This window comes from Triturus cristatus, chromosome 4_1 (genome assembly GCF_964204655.1).
Source record: "Triturus cristatus chromosome 4_1, aTriCri1.1, whole genome shotgun sequence".
Classification (NCBI taxonomy): domain Eukaryota; kingdom Metazoa; phylum Chordata; class Amphibia; order Caudata; family Salamandridae; genus Triturus; species Triturus cristatus.
In genome coordinates, this window is record NC_140585.1 from 10226809 (window position 1) to 10246686 (window position 19878).

Below are 19878 nucleotides of genomic sequence, written 5' to 3' on the forward strand. Positions count from 1 at the left end.
AATTTTAGGGAGTGGGAACCTATCCACCCATGTGCTAGAATTCAAACTCCTATGGTCTACACACATGCGGATGTCTTGGCTGCTTTTCTTTGACATGATCACAATGGGGGCCAACCAGAGCTTTCAACAATCTGTATGATACCTTGCTTCACCAACTTCTCAAGTTCTTTTTCAAGAGGCTCTCGCAAAAGCAAAGGCACAGATCTAGTTTTGTGTGCAATAGGTACCGCATCATTTTTTAGTCTTATCCTGTGTTCGTAATTGTTTAATACTCCTAACTGGTCAGAAAATACTTCGGGGAATTCCTCACATATGCCCCCACCAGTTAAAGATCTGTCCACAAGTAAAACGTGTTCTTTGTTGTTCGGGTCAAGAATGATCCCCAAATCTTTTTGGTGCTTCCATCCCAGTAGGTTGCTCCCTTTTTCAGTAATATACACCTTGCCATAAGTACATCTATCTTTGAACTTGATGCACATTCTCACCATGCCTCTTAGTGGTATGGGTTCCTTATTATACCCCCCAGGGTATACATCTGGTTTCTCCAGTGTATACGCACTTTTATGGAACATTGTGTTAAATGTTTCTCCATCAATTAGAGTATACGGAGAACAAGAATCCGCATATGCATTAATTTTCTTGTCATCTAAAAGTATCTCACAAATAGGATAGTTAACTATACCATCCAACTCTTGGTCACGCACTTGAAAAATAAACTTATTGACCCTAGGAACAGTAACCTGCTCCTCATGTATCAAATGTACTTCACTCTTAACCTCTTTTGAATTGCACATTTTAGAAAAGTGACCTATTTTATTGCACTTCCTACAACATACTCCTCTTGCTGGGCACCTGGGAAAATTAGCAAGATGATTACCATTGCCGCAACGAAAACATTTAAAATTGTCTTTAACTTTAGATTTGTTTACAGCGTGAATATCAGATACCTTTAAAACATCCTCATCTTCTTTAATCTCATTTACTTGTTTTTCATCCTGGGAGGAATCTTTACTAGTTTTCATCTCTTTGACACAAAAAGCAGTATGCTCGATACCTTTAGCAATGCTTACAGCCTCCTCCAAATCAGGATTTTGGGTTAGAAGTCTCTCTTGCACTTTGTGGTCATTGGTACAGCGAACTAATTGATACCTAATAAGGGAATCCGACAGTGCACCAAAATCACAAGTTGCTGAAAGACCTCTCAAAGCTGCAATATACGATGTAACTTTCTCATTTTTCCCTTGTACCCTTTTAAAAAACTTGTGTCTTTCTAACACCACATTAATTTTGTCCTTGAAATGGGACCCCAATTTCATTAAAGTAGAGGTAAAAACATCATCATCCCCTTCACCACCATCTCCCTCATCAGCAAGATCCTTATAAACTTTTCTCGCTTGAGTACCCAAGTTGTGCAGGAGGATATGCTGTTTTCTTACCGAAGAAAACTTCTCCCCACCAATTGCTATTAAATAGGAGTGTAGCATTTTAACCCATCTGTCCCAAGGAATTTCAGGATCACCATCGTCATTCAAAAATGGAGGAGGTTGACTCATTTGTGACAGACATGACTGTAAAATTGCAAGAATTAAACTAAAGAAAAACGAAATTTAATATGCATACAAGAGAATTTAAATATGAAAAAAATGCAACTTCCAATATTAAAGCTGATGGACAAAACTGAAGAAATTTACTGATTGTACAATGAAACTGTAGGCAAGCTGTGCCTGTCAGCGTGAAACAGTGAAATAACTGAAACAAAACTTGTCTTGATGAAAGAAACTTGACAACTGGAGCAAGAAAGCACTAGAAGAAAGAAGATTGAACCAGGGCTCCAAAAAACATAGGCGCATGAAGAACCAGCATGAAGAAAAAACCCCACCCTCAAGCAACAAGTCTTGTGAAAGGAAGCTCATGCAAAAGTTGAAGCGAATAAAGAAAACGCCACCAACGCTGGTACTTGAGGACTAGAACAAAGAAAAAACAACCTCACCGATGCGTAGCGTTGTAACTCCACCATAAACCTCGCACTGCAAATGAAGGCTGCTCATATAGTGCTGACCGGGCCGGAGAATCACTCAAGGAACGCCTAACGACATTCAGAAGATCCTCAAGCCAGCTTAGGCACAGGACGATTTTCCCGGCATGCAGCCACCACACCAAACAGAACAGAACACTGCTCACCCGCCGTGCAGCGAAAGGTAGCGAAATATTGAAATAACACTGACCTCCTTCTAAAGCACATGCGTATACGGGACACAACGCTTGAGGAAACGCTGTTCTCTCACCGCTGAACATGTGCCATGCAGGACACTTCGCTGGAGGATAGAAGACGTGTTTGAAGAAACACTATCCTCTCGCCGATGCCCATGCGCTGAGAGAGACGCTGCGCTGGAAGAAAACGCTGTCTTGTCACCGAAGCACTGGCGGGACACTACACTGAAGACTTGATCTGGATAGGACGCTGACTCCACAGACACTGCCTCAGGAGGAAGAAGGCAAGCAGCGAGACGAAAGAGGTCCTTGAGGTGGCGCAAGGGAGACCTTCAAGAAGACCGAAGATGCCTGGCAGGCCAGGGGGGGAAAACTGACGCTGTCCCCTGCACAGCAAAAATCGTCGCCAAAAATGTAAAATCTGAGGCCCATACAGTGCGTGGTGACAAGCTGTTTATTCCATGTCAGTTCCCTGCTCTCCACAGAACAACTTCGCCAACATTCTAATGTGCCCTCTAGGCTGGGCGGAACCAATGGTAAGTGACAAGGAGGGGAGAGGGAGGGCTATACCAAGAGGAAAGGAAAGAGGATCAGGAAAAGGAGGGAAAATTCCAGAAGGTTATAACAACCTCATAAACATGACGACTTTGTTTCACCTAGAATCAAAACGATATCTTCAGAGTCATGGAAACAATAGATAACAGTTTCACTCAGTCAATCGTGCATGCTTCGTTTCTACAGAGTTGCATAGAAATAGAGAGACGGACGTTTCAATAAAAGGGTTTATTGAACAGTCTTATTTCTCATGCAAGAGATGTGAACTGCTACAATCGTTAGACAGACTGCGAAGCATAATGCGTACAGCATAAACAGTAATATAAAATAATACTGTAATTGTCTGTTGCTATGACATATATAAAAATACATATATAAATAACACAGGCTAAAATACTCAACTGGTGCTTCTAAAATACGCCTACCCCAGTGTACCTAACCTAGGTCTAGTACGAGGGAAGAAGCAGGTGCTGTTTCAGCTATAGTTTAGTTTTGCCAAGAATCTGCCAAAGGTTTCTCTAGGTTCTAATCAGCTCCATACCTTAGAATGAGAGCGGTTGGCATCTCTTTCCCTGTACTCGATCCCCCAACAACCCGCAAGGGGAGTCAGAAACACTTGAGCTGGATTCTCGGCAGGAAGATGACAGCGTCTAGTCAGTGTGTATTACATTTGTGCTTTCGTAGATTTGCCTTTTGACTGAAGCTCTTCTCACACATGGTGCAGTGATAAGGCTTTTCTCCTGTGTGTAGGTGTTGATGCTCATGAAGATTTTTTTTTCGAGTGAAGCTCTTTGCACACACAGTACAGTGATGAGGCCGCTCTCCACTGTGTGTTCTTTGATGCCGTACAAGGGATCCCTTTTCAGCAAAGCGCTTGGAACACAGAGTGCAGTGATACGGCTTCTCTCCTGTGTGTGTTCTTTGATGCCGTACAAGGGCTCCCTTCTGAGAAAAGAGCTTTGAACACACAGTGCAGTGATAAGGTCTCTCTCCGGTGTGTATTAGTTGGTGCATTCGTAGATTTCCCTTTTGATTGAAGCTCTTCTCACACATGGTGCAGCGAAAAGACTTTTCTCCTGTGTGTATGCGTTGATGCTCATGAAAAATTTTCTTTAGAGTGAAGCTCTTGGCACATACAGCACAGTGATGAGGCCTCTCTCCTGTGTGTACGCTTTGATGAGGCCTCTCTCCTGTGTGTACGCTTTGATGAGGCTTCTCTCCTGTTTGTACGCTTTGATGAGGCTTCTCTCCTGTTTGTACGCTTTGATGAGGCTTCTCTCCTGTGTGTACGCTTTGATGAGGCTTCTCTCCTGTGTGTACGCTTTGATGATGTCTCTCTCCTGTGTGTATGCTTTGATGAGGCTTCTCTCCTGTGTGTACGCTTTGATGAGGTTGCTCTCCTGTGTGTACGCTTTGATGAGGCTTCTCTCCTGTGTGTACGCTTTGATGAGGTCTCTCTCCTGTGTGTACGCTTTGATGAGGCTGCTCTCCTGTGTGTACGCTTTGATGAGGCTGCTCTCCTGTGTGTACGCTTTGATGCCGTACAAGGCCTTTCTTATGAGCAAAGCACTTGGAACACACTGTGCGGTGATAAGGCCTCTCTCCTGTGTGTATGCGTTGATGAGGCCTCTCTCCTGTGTGTACGCTTTGATGCCGTACAAGGTCATTCTTATGAGCAAAGCACTTGGAACACACTGTGCAGTGAGAAGGCCTCTCTCCAGTGTGTGTTCTTTGATGCTGTAAAAAAGTTGCCTTTTGAGTGAAACACTTTTTACACGTTCCACAGGGATATGGCCTGAGGCTGGTGTGTACTTTTCTGTGCCTCACAAGAAGTGTCTCACTGATAAATCCTTTGTCACACACATTACAAGCAAAGCGTCTCTCCCTCATGTGCATTCTGCGCCGTTTTCTTAAGCAGATATTTTCAGTAAAATTCATCTTGCCGCCGGAGCCTTTATGGCTCTCTATCCCATTCATACTTTCTAGATGTGATTGTTGTGCTGCAAAATAGAAAGAAAAAAAAGTTCCATGAAGAATATATTTCTTGAAAAAGCTGCATTGTTATAATATGGAGAGGTGAACAGTTACAATTCAGGGGAAAAAATGTATGTTCTAAGAAGAAGAGTCACACTTCCCTTTGAGAGACAAATGGTGGCTAGTCCTCCTACACAAAGTGCGGTGACTTAGTTCTGCAGCAGGAGCATGCTGGGAAATCAAGCGATTCATAAGAACCACTGTTGGGCATGGGGCTTCTGGTTGGCTGCAGTAGGCACCTAAGCCAGGCAGAATCCACCACTCTAGTCAGGGTAAGTCGGATACACACCTGAGAGAACCTGCGCTCACCCTCTGGTAGCTTGGCGCAGGGCAGTCAGGCTTGTTTAAAGAGGCAATGTGCAGAGCATTTGTGCAACACACTCGCGCAGCAACACAGTGAGTAAACCACAAAAGGGAATCCACGCAGGATTATGTAAAAATAAATTCTATATTGTACATCAAACAAGACCAAAATGACTTAAATCACGCCGTTAGTGCAAATAATGCAGGTTTCACAGAGAAAAACACAAATTACTATGAAAACGTAGGTCACAGCGCACCTGCGCTCCTATTACACTTCATATGGTAACTGTAGTGAACGTGGTTGAAGTGACTGCATTTAGAAACCAAACGTAGGGCTACTAAACGCTAAACAGTAATTGAGCTTGAGTCTTCCAGCAGTTCTCCTCTATGGACGGCCCCGCGCCATTCTTGAGGTCATCTCTAGAGCAGAGACAATGCTGGACAAGAAATGCTCCTCACGCTCTTGCAAGTTTGGAGCCCTTCGGGGCCGCTTGAATCGCGTCTCTTTGCCCAAGGGAAACCAAGCCACCCGTGAAGGAGAGCAGGGCGGCTTTACCACTCTTCTGGACCCAACCTGAGGTTCTGTAATTCTCGAGAATGACTCCATTTTATATTGTGCCACCATTTTGTGTTCCCCTCACGTAGGCCTGTGAAGGTAGCCTGGCGAACAAAGTGGCCTGGCCTTCGTAGTCCATGTATACATTAACTAGGTTTCTTTCTGACTCTTGCATGAACTGTAAGAAACTGACCTCTTCACCTGAAACTGACCTCGCTAAGCCAATTTCCCTGATCGATCTTTGTCTGGCCATGCCCTGCAGTGTCATCTAAATCAGATTAACCTTTGTGAACTATGTAATTATAATGTTTTGCCCATATCCTGCTAAAACCCCAAAGGCTACTCACCTGCTGACCCTCCAGATTTTCCATTTGTTTAGGAATGTAATTGGTACAACTCCCTTACATGCCTGGGGCAGGATAAAGAGTATATAAGACGTGAAGTAAGACCATTCTGAGACTGTCTCATTCAGTTGCTGCGGCTTCTGGGTGACGTAGTCACACTCATTTGAGTTTAATAAAAATGTTCTTTTGTATTTCAGCTTCTGTGCCAAATTCTTTATTATTGGTTTGAATGGACTAAGTATCAGTGAGACCCCTGAGAAGGAGTTTATATTTCTTCAAACCCGCCTCACAGTACCTTTGTGGGTACAGGGTCCCCTGGGAAGCACTCCAAAATGACACCACAAATCTGCCACTGTAACCTGGGTAAGGGTGTGCTTGCACCCCTTACTGTGGTATAGGCTACCTATATCACTACCTTATACCGACACATATAAACCTATAAGCCACTCCTATGGCAGGCCTTGACAATCCTGAAGGCAGAGTGCTTGGTTTTATGTGAGATGGTGCCCAAGCATGAGCTGAGCCCCTCTACAGCATTCGGAAATACTTTTTTATGGCTGTTCTGTGAAATACATAAAGCAAAAAATTCAAACAGACACTGTTTGAGCGCAAGGGCGCACTATTGACATATCCAGTATGGTGCTGAACAATTTACAATGTTTTTTTTACAAAAGCTAATATATTTTTTTTTAAAAGACGATAATATTTTGAATCAAAGATTATAACATGATTAGTGTATTCTCCAAAATACATGCAGTCACATTACAGAATATCAACAGATTCCTTTGGGTCAACATAAACAGAAATTGAAATATAGGAACATGATTGATCAGAAAAGTGAGTCCATCAAACAAATAATGACAGTTAAACACACTGTCTTGTGCTTTATTTCTTTGTATAACTTTTCAGTTCGTAACAGGTTACACCAACATCTCAAGCTTCCCAATGCATTTCGGTGCAAAACACCTTTGTCAGGGGAACACTGCAAGAACATATATGAACATATCCAAACATGTGTAACCATCACTGTCTATTCTATACATGTGCAGGTAAAAAAATTCTGAAAAATGTATTTGTCGAAAAAGAAGAAATAAAGTCATCAGGCCAAATCACCAGATTCCTTCAACAGAAAGAATATTAAGTAAATCTCCAAACAATGTGTTATCACGTGTAATACCGTAAGTCTTTAAAACCATGCAGAATTGTGAAATACCACATGACTGGCTGGAAACACTCCGAGTGACAGATTCAAGCCACAATAGAACGTCCCCATGTGCACAAGGCGTGCGATCCAAAATGATTTAAAAAACGTGCTGAAGCGGTGAATGTACACAAGAAGGACACATGCTCAAAAAGTCTCCCCTATGAGACACAGGAGGACTCACCAACTTAGATGCGAACACAATTAAGGAACTGTTGTAGTTTATAAATGCCAACTGTGGACACTACAAGAAGGAGGAAAAAAATGACTGACTGGAACTGAGACGAGTGCCGTTACCCACAGTCCTTGTGGGTTGAATGACAAAATAGAACTTATTTGCTTTTTGTGAACTGAACCTCTTATTTCTCGTTTCTTCATATGTATATTCATGTATTTGTGTTATTCCCAATATTCGCAGTGTATACTGACTTTTTAAAAAACATGCAGAATGTTATTACCCTTTAGTATATATTCAGGTTTTTTACCAAAAAAATGGGGGAAGTTCATCTACTTCTTTTCACACATGTTTTTCTCACATTTTTTACACATATTTTCGTTCACACATGTTGCCTGGTTGGAGTACATAGGATCAGCTGTTTTCCCATTAGTGTACTGTTGTGATCGCTGTCCATAAGCTTTCTATACACCTATGATGCAGTGCTCTCCTAGGTACTACAGCACTAGACTTGCCAGCTTTAGTTATTTTTTCCTGTCCTATACTTTTCAGTTTCACTACACCATGCATACCAATTCTATGTCAGGACAGGAGGCTCCGATTATGCTTTCTCATTTCTTTACTAGAAATGCTCAGCAGCCAATAAAAACACAGTATATGAAATGAAAAAACTACAATACCCATAAACACCAGGGTATGACGTATAACCATAGAGTCCACAGTATATAAGGTATTATGGCAAGTACAACATCCTCTTTCTTTGCTGCTCCGCAGCCAGTTAAGTGCTTATTTCCTTTTCCAATGCATTTACAGTCAATTGTGTACCTGTTTGATACTGTAGCTTTTCGCTGCCAAGGTTTCATGTATTGTAACGCTCATTGTTGCTCTATTGCCATGGTTACGAAGTTTTTTCTGCACGCATTGTTGTTTTCCGCTTCGCTCGCCGCGCGTGTACTTTGATGTGCGGGGAGCGTGTGGTTCACCTCCCGTTGCCGGGCGCCTTGCGCCCGCGTCTCGGTTTGTGGAGAGGGAGACAGGGGCTCGGAGACTCGCGCTTGTGCTGCGAGTGCTCCGTCTTTCGAAATACTGGGCGGCCGTTACCGCGCATGCGCGACGGCCATATTTGTTGATTGAAACAGGTGTTTCTCGCCTGTCAGAGCGGTCGCTTCGCGCCGAGAGCCCACAGCCTCAGAATTTGCCCCCTTTTACGCCCATTTTGCTATTTTACAACGTTTGGGCTGTATAATTGTGCATAGGCATTGCCTAGAGTGCTAGTTTTTTGCTTACAGCAAGCCCTCCCTCCACATTTGAATTTGTTTACTTAAGTGTTCAGATTTATCTCCACTTTGGCTTGCTGTGGGGTTTTTTCACTCCCCCCTGCATTGTGCCTTTGGCCACTATTGATTTAATTTTTATTGTGGGCATTGAATACTGTTACACTTTGTGTCAGGATGGAAGAATATTATGAAGAGGATTGTTATTATGAGGAGGATCCTTCTGGCTCTTTGGACCATGAATTGGTGGAAGCACTAGATCAAGGGGTGCAACACTCCGTGAATAAGGCGCTTGTGCGCGCTATTAATCCTTTGAAGCGACATTTGTCTCTTTATGCACAGCAGCAGGGTTGGTTACCGTCACGTGCGTCAAAGTCCCCTGTCAATCCTCATAAGTCTGATTTTCAGCGGTTGGCTAAAACACTGTCTTCGGACACGGCCTCTATTAAAGGGTCGGCTGGGACCTCTTTTTCATCCTACCATGATCCTGATGATGCACATTCCTCCTCGTCTGAATTTGAACTACCTCCTCGAAAAAGGGCTCGCAAAGAGCATTTTGTTGACGCTCCTTCCACTCCTCCCATTCTTACATTTGAACCTTCAGAAATTATGCATCCCCATTCCACTTCTTGGCTACCTTTACCAGCGGTGGCGGATTATGTGCAATCCCACATTCGCCAACCTTTTCCTCAGGATGCCCGAGCCCGCATGAGATCTGAATGTCCCCGTCCTGATCTGGCAGATCATTTAGCCGACACTCCGGAGGTCGACCCTACCATGGTCACCTACCTGAAGAAGTACGCAAGAGACCCCAAAAAAGGTTTGGATAGATCTTGGCGCTCCTGCCAGGATAAATTATTAGATTTATTGGGCCCACTCACAAAAATGTTGGATTTGGGTGTTCTAGCTAAAGAATCATCGGCTCTTGTAAACCCGGATGAACTCATTCAATGGGCTCAGAGGGCCATATGTCAATTGGGTAATGACAATTGTGCGCTTTCATGCGAAAGACGCCGCTCCATCCTTCTCCGCCTGGACCCCAGGCTAGCGGAGCTCTCCTCTTCTGAGGCCGGTCCCTTGGCTCAGGGGCTCTTATTTGGTCAACCATTCCTCAAAGAACTTTCCAGTTTTGTGGCCACTTTCAGTGGCCTTGACAAAGCCCAGGCCTCGCTGCGGCGGGCGTTTCGGCCGGTTTTTGCAAAGGCCGGGCGTCTTAGGGGACGTTCGTTCGGCCGCGGTTCCCAGCAAAATTCTCAACGAGGATTTCAGTCCCACAGTGGCGGTGGACAGGATTCCGGCTTCACCACCCGTTCAAACTTCTATCCCTCCCGCAAGGGAAGGGGACAGTTCCGGAAGGGTCGCTTCGGAGGACAGCAAGGAGGTCATCACGACTCCAATACTTCAGGTGAGGCTGATTCCTTTTTCCGATGTGGTTTTGGGGGGGAAGGCTCCAGTTTTTTCTCCACAATTGGCAACTAATCTCCAGCGATGCTTGGATTCTCGAAACTGTTCAGGGCTACAAAATAGAATTTTATCAGCCCATGCCTCAACCTCTCCTTCCTACCCCGTTGATCTTTTCTCTTCAGGATCGGGAGATCATCTCATCGGAGATAGTCTCCCTTCTTGCGAAAGGGGCTATTCTTCAAACTACCCGCCATCCAAGAGGGTTTGTGAGTTCGGTGTTTCTAGTTCTGAAATGAGGGGGCGGATCCCGCCTGGTCCTCAATCTAAAGGAGTTCAACGGCGGAGTGGTTTACCGACATTTCAAGATGGAGGGAATCCATCTTTTGCGAGATCTTCTCCGAGCGGGAGATTGGATGGTTCGTCTCGATCTCAAAGACGCCTATTTGTCAATCCCAATCTTCAAGCCACATCGGCGGTTTCTTCAGTTCCAGTGGCAAGGAAACTGGTTCGAATACCAAGTCCTTCCGTTCGGCCTCTCGTCGGCACCCTGGTGCTTCACAAAACTTCTGAAGCCAGTGGCGGAACACTTACGCGCTCGGGGTCTCCGCATGATTGTCTATCTGGACGACATTCTGATCATGGCAGATTGTCCTCACAAATTGATCCTGCATCTCGATTGGACGATCGATCTTCTCCAATCCTTAGGGTTTCTTGTGAACCCGCAGAAATCTGTCCTCCTTCCTTCTCAGGTGATGGAGTTTCTAGGTTTCCAGGTCAATTCTCTGACCTGTCAGCTTCTGTTACCCTCTCAGAAGATTTGTTATATCAAACAGGAGTTGGTATCGATTATCTCCAAACGGATTGTGTCATTGAGATCTATAGCTCGTGTAGTCGGTCTATTGGCGTCCTCAATTCAGGCGATTTTTCCAGGTCCTCTGCATTACAGGGCATTACAACGGTTGAAGATCCGTCATCTTCAGCAGGGTCTTCGCTATTCAGATCAGATTCCTCTGTCAGAAGAGGCGAGGTGCGAGATGCAGTGGTGGCTGGACCACATGGAGGCCTGGAATGGACGAGCCCTGTTTGGTTCTTCCCCGGAGGATAGTGATCGAGTCCGATGCCAGCCGGTGGGGCTGGGGAGCCCGGTGCGGTCCAATTTCAACGGGGGATCGTTGGTCCCCGCAGGAGTTGTCTTTTCACATCAATTGTCTGGAACTCCTGGCGGGATCCTTTGCGATTCGTTGCTTCACGCCTCTTCAAGCCAATTGTTGCATTCTTCTCCGCATGGACAATGTGTCCGCGGTTCGTTATGTCAACAAGTTGGGCGGCACGAGGTCCAAGCTCTTAGCGGAGATTGCCAAAGATTTTTGGCATTTTTGTCTGCAAAGGAAGATCACTGTTATTGCAGAATATCTTCCGGGCCGCAACAATCTGATTGCGGATTGGCATTCACGTCACCTTCGGGATTTCAGCGACTAGAGACTTCATCCTCGCATCTTTCGTTCCCTCCGTCGGTTTTGGGGGCAGAGTCACATCGATCTCTTTGCCTCTCGCCTCAACGCGCAACTTCCCCGATTCTTCAGTTGGAGACCGGATCCGGAGGCTCTGGCCACGGACGCATTTCTCCAGACCTGGCCTGCCCTTCTGTGCTATGCTTTTCCTCCGTTCATGATGATTCCGAGAGTCCTGGCTCGCACAAAGCGATTTCAGTCAGAGCTGATTCTGATTGCTCCTCTGTTGAGGGCTCAGGCTTGGTTCCCAGTTCTTCTGGAAATGTGTTGTGCGGTGCCGATCCTTCTTCCCCAGAAGTGGAATCTGTTGCTGGACCCTCTCGGGAATCCGCATCCCCTAATCCAGTCAGGCTCTCTCCGTCTTCTGGCTTGGCGACTTTCGGGGACCGTTGGTCGGTCCCAGGCCTTTCAAGCGACGCTTGCAAATTTATCAGTGGATCTTGGGCACCCAACACTCACAAACGCTACGCAGGTTCTTGGAAACGATGGTGTGATTGGTGTGTTCAACGGGAAGCTGATCCCGCTTCAGCGGATGTCTCTCTAATTAATAATTTTTTAGCTTCTCTTGCCTCTTCAGGCTTAGCTTATCGGACTGTTAACAACTTCCGTTCTGCCATTTCGGCAGGCCATACTCCTCTTGAAGGTAAACCTGCTGGTGAACACCCTTTGATTACTAAATTGCTCAAGGGTATTCGCCTGACGACTCCCCCTTGTCAGCCAAACTGACCATGTTGCTATGCCTTGTCTCTTGCAGACGGGTCTCTGATGTTCGGGCCTTAGATTTGGCTGGTCGTTGTTTTACTCCTGAGTGTGTCACTTTTCGACTTTCTCGTCGTACCAAGACGAATACTTCATTGATATCCTATCCTTCTTTTCCTCTCCATCCCAACCTTTGTGTGGTCCAATGTGTCAAGGATTATGAGGTATGTACTGCTTCTTTACGTTCTGATTTACAGGGTCAACTGTTGATTGCTTTGCAGAAACCCTTTCGTCCTGTTACCCCAGCTACTTTAGCTCGTTGGGTGCGCTGGCTTATGTCGGAAGCCGGCATTGATGTGTCTATTTTTGGTGCTCATTCAGCACGAGGAGCTATGGCTTCTAAAGCTTTTTCCTTGGGTGTGACTTTGTCTGACATTATGAAGGCCGCAGATTGGTCTTCTGATTCCATGTTTAAGGCTTTTTATTATAAACCTATTGATCATGTTGCCTCAGTAGTGGTGGATAAGCTTTGAACAAGCATAATAGGAGCCTCCTGTCCTGACATAGAATTAAAAATTTGCTAACATTCGTGACAAGAATTTTCAATTCTATTAAGGACAAGGAGGCGAGGATTATCCCACCCATTTTGTTTCTTCTGATGTATTAATTTGCATTTATACGGATGTTTGCATATGTACTATATATCTTCTGATGTTGTATTGCTCTCTGATATTTTTCCCCCCCCTTGTTACATTTTATTATATTGGATGTATTTTACGGCAGTCTGTCTCTTTTCAGGTTCTGACCCGAAGTGACAATCTTACTGCATCTTTTGGTTTCATCTGCATCCAATGGCTTTTGGCTACCAGAGTCCTGTCGCCTTCCAGTGCTGTGCGTTTTGCCTTATGGACTCCTGCGGCTTCTGATGGTGGTCCCTCCTGTTGGTCATCGTGACTCTTCATCTGTTTCCTTCTATTTGAACTGTTCTCCTCACCAAAGAAAGAGGATGTTGTACTTGCCATAATACCTTATATACTGTGGACTCTATGGTTATACGTCATACCCTGGTGTTTATGGGTATTGTAGTTTTTTCATTTCATATACTGTGTTTTTATTGGCTGCTGAGCATTTCTAGTAAAGAAATGAGAAAGCATAATCCTCGCCTCCTTGTCCTTAATAGAATTGAAAATTCTTGTCACGAATGTTAGCAAATTTTTAATTATTTGCCATTAGCAATCCCGGTGTTTTAGTTTCCAACAACTTGTATGCAACGCGCACTAGCTGTTCAGCACTGTTAGTCTCCTTTCCATTTCCGTTTTGCATTAGTCCGTCCTTTATCTCTAGCGTTTACTCGTTGTGACGCATACGTCACTCGCTATATTGGAGGAACCGCGGGGACTTGGAGCTCACGGTTGCTGGTGAATATCGGAAGCATTTTCTAACGCGCACCTGCAGTAAGGGAAACCACGTAGTCTTTTGGCATATTTCTAACTATAGTAGAGTTGAGTTAGATATAGACTGCATGTGTGGCCACACGGTTAAATCTAACTTTTTTTGCAGTACTATTTGGTAAGAAGTTGAGACCGCAACTGCAATATAGAAAGTTAATGATCTCGAGTAGCCGTTTCCAGCAAAAGCAGGTACACACCATTTTGGGTGTTTGTTGGGTGATGTTGAACATCTTACATAAACTCTGTAACGGCACTCGTCTCAGTTCCAGTCAGTCATTTTTCTTTCCTACTTTTTGTAGTGTCCACAGTTGGAATTTATAAACTACAACAGTTCCTTAATTGTGTTCGCATCTAAGTTGGTGAGTCCTCCTGTGTCTCATAGGGTAGACTTTTTGAGCATATGTTCTTCTTGTGTACATTCACCGCTTCAGCACGTTTTTTAAATCATTTTGGATCGCACGCCTTGTGCACATGGGGACGTTCTATTGTGGCTTGAATCTGTCACTCGGAGTGTTTCCAGCCAGTCACGTGGTATTTCACAATTCTGCATGGTTTTAAAGACTTACGGTATTACACGTGATAACACATTGTTTGGAGATTAACTTAATATTCTTTCTGTTGAAGGAATCTGGTGATTTGGCCTGATGACTTTATTTCTTCTTTTTCGACAAATACATTTTTCAGAATTTTTTTACCTGCACATGTATAGAATAGACAGTGATGGTTACACATGTTCGGAGATGTTCATATATGTTCTTGCAGTGTTCCCCTGACGAAGGTGTTTCGCACCGAAATGCATTGGGAAGCTTGAGATGTTGGTGTAACCTGTTACGAACTGAAAAGTTATACAAACAAATAAAGCACAAGACAGTGGGCCCGATTCACAGAACTAACTTAAGGCTAAATCCTAAACTTACTACTTTTGGTATTCACAGAAGTTAGGATTTTGTCTTAAGTTTGTCTTAAGACAAACATAAAACAGACTTAAGACAGACTTAAGACAGACTTAAGACAAACTTAAGACAAACTTAAGACAAACTTAAGACAAACTTAAGACAGACTTAAGACAGACTTAAGTTAGGATTTTGTCTTAAGTTTGTCTAAAGTCTTTCTTAAGTCTGTCTTAAGTCTGTCTTAAGTCTGTCTTAAGTTTGTCTTAAGTCTGTCTTAAGTCTGTCTTAAGTCTGTCTTAAGACAAACTTAAGACAAAATCCTAACTTCTGTGAATACCAAAAGTAGTAAGTTTAGGATTTTGTCTTAAGTTAGTTCTGTGAATCGGCCCCAGTGTGTTTAACTGTCATTATTTGTTTGATGGACTCACTTTTCTGATCAATCATGTTCCTATATTTCAATTTATGTTTATGTTGACCCAAAGGAATCTATTGATATTCTGTAATGTGACTGCATGTATTTTGGAGAATACACTAATCATGTTATAATCTTTGATTCAAAATATAATCGTCTTTAAAAAAAAAAAAAATTGCTTTTGTAAAAAAAACATTGTAAATTGTTCAGCACCATACTGGATATGTGAATAGTGCGCCCTTGCGCTCAAACTGTGTCTGTTTGAATTTTTTGCTTTATGTATTACCTGATGGGGGCCAATCAGGTTTCCCAGGGGCAGCACCGTTTTCAAGCAATTACGTATTAATACATTATAGTTGTTTAAAATCTTAATTACTCCCGTTGATTTTTCTAGGTGTGCAGGTTATTGCATGCATTTTTGTTCTATGATACAGGAATACCATATACTCTTAAGTGCATTATAACCTCACGGTAAATGCTAACTTTGGGATGGCTGCATCAAAACATGTCGTGTTTGGTGTCAAACGCTTTGGAATACTACCCCCCGCCAGTTCTGGCGGCGGGGGTAGCATTCCACCCTTCTAGAGGGAGAGACATGTTCACACTGGCTAAATCCGGTTATATCTTTCCAAAGCCCTGGCACCACAAAATGGATGCCACTGCCACAGACACAGGTCTGGACTCCTGCCGCTGGGGGAAACTCCGGCATGGGAGGCCTGGACAATAGGTTTCCTGTCACAGGGAGGTGGTACCATCTCCCCAGACAGGCAGATGTGTATTGGGGCAGGGTGGGTGCATTCAGAGAATGCTTTTGAGACACTGCCTGGGGCACACAAGGTGTCCCTGTGCTTAGCCCAGTTCAAACCGGTTGCAGGGGCACTCAACCCTGCTCTGGCGCGAAACTGGACAAAGGGGAAGGGGTGTAACCACCCCCTCCCCAGGCCCACCCATAGGTGAGGCCTTAGAGTTAGTCCATCCCCTAAACTTAATATAAGTATAGGAATCCAGTTCCTAGGACTTTAGATTACCCTGGACGAACCTCTGAAACATATATCCTGGACCTTCGACTTTCTATCACGACTAGAAGACGGAAGAAATCTACCTTGGGGTCAAGGAGTGACTCCCCTGTTTGGCAGGCACCAAAGAAGCAACTGACCGGTCTGCATTACTGAAGCTCCCGCTGGACGCCGAAGTCTCTGCATCCCCAGAGGTGGACTTCCAGACTTCTCCGAAGCTACCCTGAGTCCACAGCAAAGCTGAGGCCTGTGGCTATCGTGGATAACATGGAACCGTGACCCCTGGACACCGTGAACTTTTGCAGCAACAACACCTTCCTGGTCATCCTCGAAGTTGTGCTTTGGGCTCCGAGTAGCCGCAGCCTTGAGCACTTCTGCACCAAATATTGTTGGCCTCCACTCCACGAGTGACCTGTGGGCCAGCTCCAAGTGCGACCGCTCGAGGCTCCTTCGCAATCACTAGCCCGTTGGCTAGCAGGTCCCCACAAAGGCAACTCCACTACTATTTGGGTTTTTCTGGTTGCTGCAGACTTGCTATTACTTACCCTTGCTGGGTGAGTCCATAAGACCTTGCTGGTCTGCACCGCAGTCCTTTCTCTGATTTCTTGAGACTTACCGTTGCCGAGGTTTGTTGGGTCCTTTCTGGTTGCCGACACCGCAGCACTCGACAGAATTCGTGGGACAGCTCGAATCCGGCTCGTGGACTTCGTCGACGCCTTCTGGACATCGTGGCTGAAGAGTCAAGACACCCGTCAAGTCACCTGAAGCACCAGACATCTGTGGGCATTTTTTTCCATCCTGCCCTAGGTCACTGGCAAGTGACCCAGACTCTGTCCCCTCTGCTTTCAGGTTCCTTACATCCTAGATCCAGGCTTGGATCTCTCCGGACACTTCTCCTCTTCACGGCAGCAGCAGTTCTTTGCAGGCTTCCATTGAGATCGATGACGCGACCCGACACCAAAAGACACCTATGCACCCGGCTTCCCTGGGTGAGGTATCTCGAGTACTCCGGTACTCTCGTGGGTGCTAGCCCTAGAACTACCCCAGTCCAAGAGGGTTTGGTCCTGACTCGATTAGAAGTGTCCCTAATCTTTAAAATTACAACCGCGACATTCCCCATAGAAAGTAATAGGAACCCGCGGTTGTGTTTCCACACTGCATTCAGTTCCCGTGGGTCCCCTGTGTCACTACCATGGGTGGTTCCTTGGGGTCCCAGCGATTCTAGAGGCAATAGGCCTAGTGCCTATTACAGTCGTGGTTCTTATACCACTTTTTTAGTATATGGTTTGGTACGCCCCTAGGGCTCAAACGTGTATTTGTGCTTTTACTGATGCTTAAACACTTGTAACTATAGTACTTCGAACTCCAGTCTCATAAAGAGACTAGAGGGGTGTGTATTATCTTAAATACATATATTTTGAATATATACCTGGTGTAGTTGTCTTTTCATTCGATCATTCAAGAGATTATAGACTGGTAAAACAAGCTGCTTTACATTCCTTCAAGACTTAGCCTGAAGGCTGCTCTCCATAGCTACCACTAGGATAGCTTTCAATAAAGGTTGTCTTTAACCATTCACCATAAGGGGTTGTTTGGACTGATACAAGTTGCCCACTAGAACTAGTGGACAGCATATATCAGGCCACCTTCTCACACAGGGCCACAGCCAGACTAAGATCGAAAAACAATGAAACACCAGCAAAAAGTGGGGTACCCATATCAAGCAGATCCTACTCTCCTACACCCTTTAGTAGGCGGGTGAGGCCAAAATACACGGTTTCACCAAGTGTTAAAAATTACAGGGATCTGCTAGCATGAGCTGAAAGCCATTTTGTACTTGGCAGCCATTTTAGTTAGCTATGTGCTGGCCATTTGCTGTTTCCCTCATTCAGAGCCTTGCACATGCTCAGAAGGGCCTAGCTAGTAGAATGCACCTGTTCCTTGTATAGGACTGTCAGGCTGTTCTAACTGAGGTCAGCAACATATTACTCCTCCTACTTGTTGACTGTGCAGTTTCTGGATGACCATCTATGTGTGTAACTCTTCTCATGTGTACTTGTACCGCCTTCTTTTGAGCCCCTGTGTGGGTATATAAGGCCCCTGTTCTCTGTACTCCTTAGAATGCCTCCTACAGTGACTTGAGATTACTGTTGTGACGCAATCTCCCTCTGAGGTTAATAAAAAGATGTCTTCTATATTACAGCTTCTCTGCCAATCTCTTCTTTGCTGTTGGTTTAAAAGGACCAGGTGTATCAGTGAAACCCCTGAGAAGGTTTTGATTTCTTCAATTGGTGCCCACTGTGAGGCTCATCAGAGAAGTGGCTATCCAAGGGAGTGATCTTGATGGGAGACAGGAATCTACTGAGGAGGACAGAACAGGACTCTAGTAAAAAGGTACCATAAACTGAGATTCTGTCTCTGCAGCCCAGTATATTTCTGGTCTTCCTGATTTGACTCCTCCAACTGCTTACCACTCCTGACTGAGAACATTTTTGGCGTGAGTATTCTAAAAACGACCGTTTGGTCACTCAGAACTTGGCACTGAGGTTGGAGATTTTTGTGCTTGGTAAGGTCGTTTGTTGCGACGCTTTTTGGACTTGTATGGAAATTGGCCAATATTTGGAATTTGGAAATACATAAAATGTAATTTATGTAGGCAGGTAATGAGAAACTTTTGTAAACTTGAACGGCACACTTTGAATTAAGTGCTACTTTGTGTATAATATTGTATATGCTGCAATATTCTTGGCATGCCTGTTCTTAGCATACATCGTAGAATGTGTTGCTTTCTTGGAGGTACCATTTTGGAACTTGTATAGAATTAGCCGACTCCCCTAGAGGTGATACCTAACTAGGTTTAGGTATAAAAAACGTATTTCTTCCTCGGTGACTAGTAGCCCAAGGAACTAAATATGTACATAGAAAGGATCCTGGTCTGTGTACTTGGTAACATTCATAAGTGGTGATATGCAGAGCGTCTTTAACCTATCACCATAAGGGGTTGTTTGGAAAGATACAAGGTGCCCACTAGAACTAGTGGACAGCATATATCAGGACACATTCTCACAGTGTAGTTCACTGATATCAGTCCCATGTCAGCAGCACTATGGAAACTCAGCAAACAACACTTGAAGCTGTTCCTTGAAGTACATGAATAGGCGCATTCACCACAGTTTTCTTACGTTTCATCGTGGCTCCAAACTTTTTATTTGACTTTTGAAGGGCATTGAGGCAGCCCATGAGTATACTTTAGTCTTTGAATTCGTAAGTTGTGGTACCGGAGATAATTCGTTATACATCTCCAGAGGCATAATATTTATCAACGCACAGTTGTCTTCATGTTGAATTGTCTTCACTTTGGATTTTTTCTCACATTCGACTAGCCCCATACATGCATGCCTTTTTGAAGTAAACATCAATATTGCACAATTGTCATTCTCCCTTTCATTGTAAACAGACACGGAGGAAACCTTTCTCGATGATTTAGACGATGATCAACTTGATTTTGCGTCGATTTGCCTCAAATGGTGTGACCGCTTAGCCTTGAGGGAGAACGTCGAATGTCACTGATGTCGCGTTTGGTCAGCCATTTTGTCTTCGCGCTGCGACGCACTTATTTTTATCTTCGCGTTACAAGTCGTCACGAAATGATTCGCTTTACCACAGTCTATGCATAGCTGTCCAATTGCGGGACATTTACTTTCATGTGGAAATGACAGTCCATATCTGTAACACGTTTTCTTTTTCTGTGGAGACAAGACATTGTGTCCCTCGGCCTTGTACCTTGGCTTAATTTTCGTGCTCATGCCCGACGCACTTTGGGCACCAACGGCCTCCAT

At 44.5% G+C, this 19878-nt stretch overlaps 1 protein-coding gene across 1 annotated transcript in view; it reads right to left on the reverse strand.

Moving 5' to 3' along the window:
- Positions 1-2979: 2979 nt before the first annotated feature.
- LOC146839289 (uncharacterized) overlaps positions 2980-19878 on the reverse strand; it is a 53071-nt gene continuing 36172 nt past the window's right edge. Inside the window, exon 3 of the mRNA XM_085651317.1 lies at positions 2980-4766. Within this exon, the coding sequence (XP_085507443.1) occupies positions 3421-4766 (1346 nt within the window). The 3' untranslated portion in view covers positions 2980-3420. The remainder of the gene's footprint in view (positions 4767-19878) is intronic.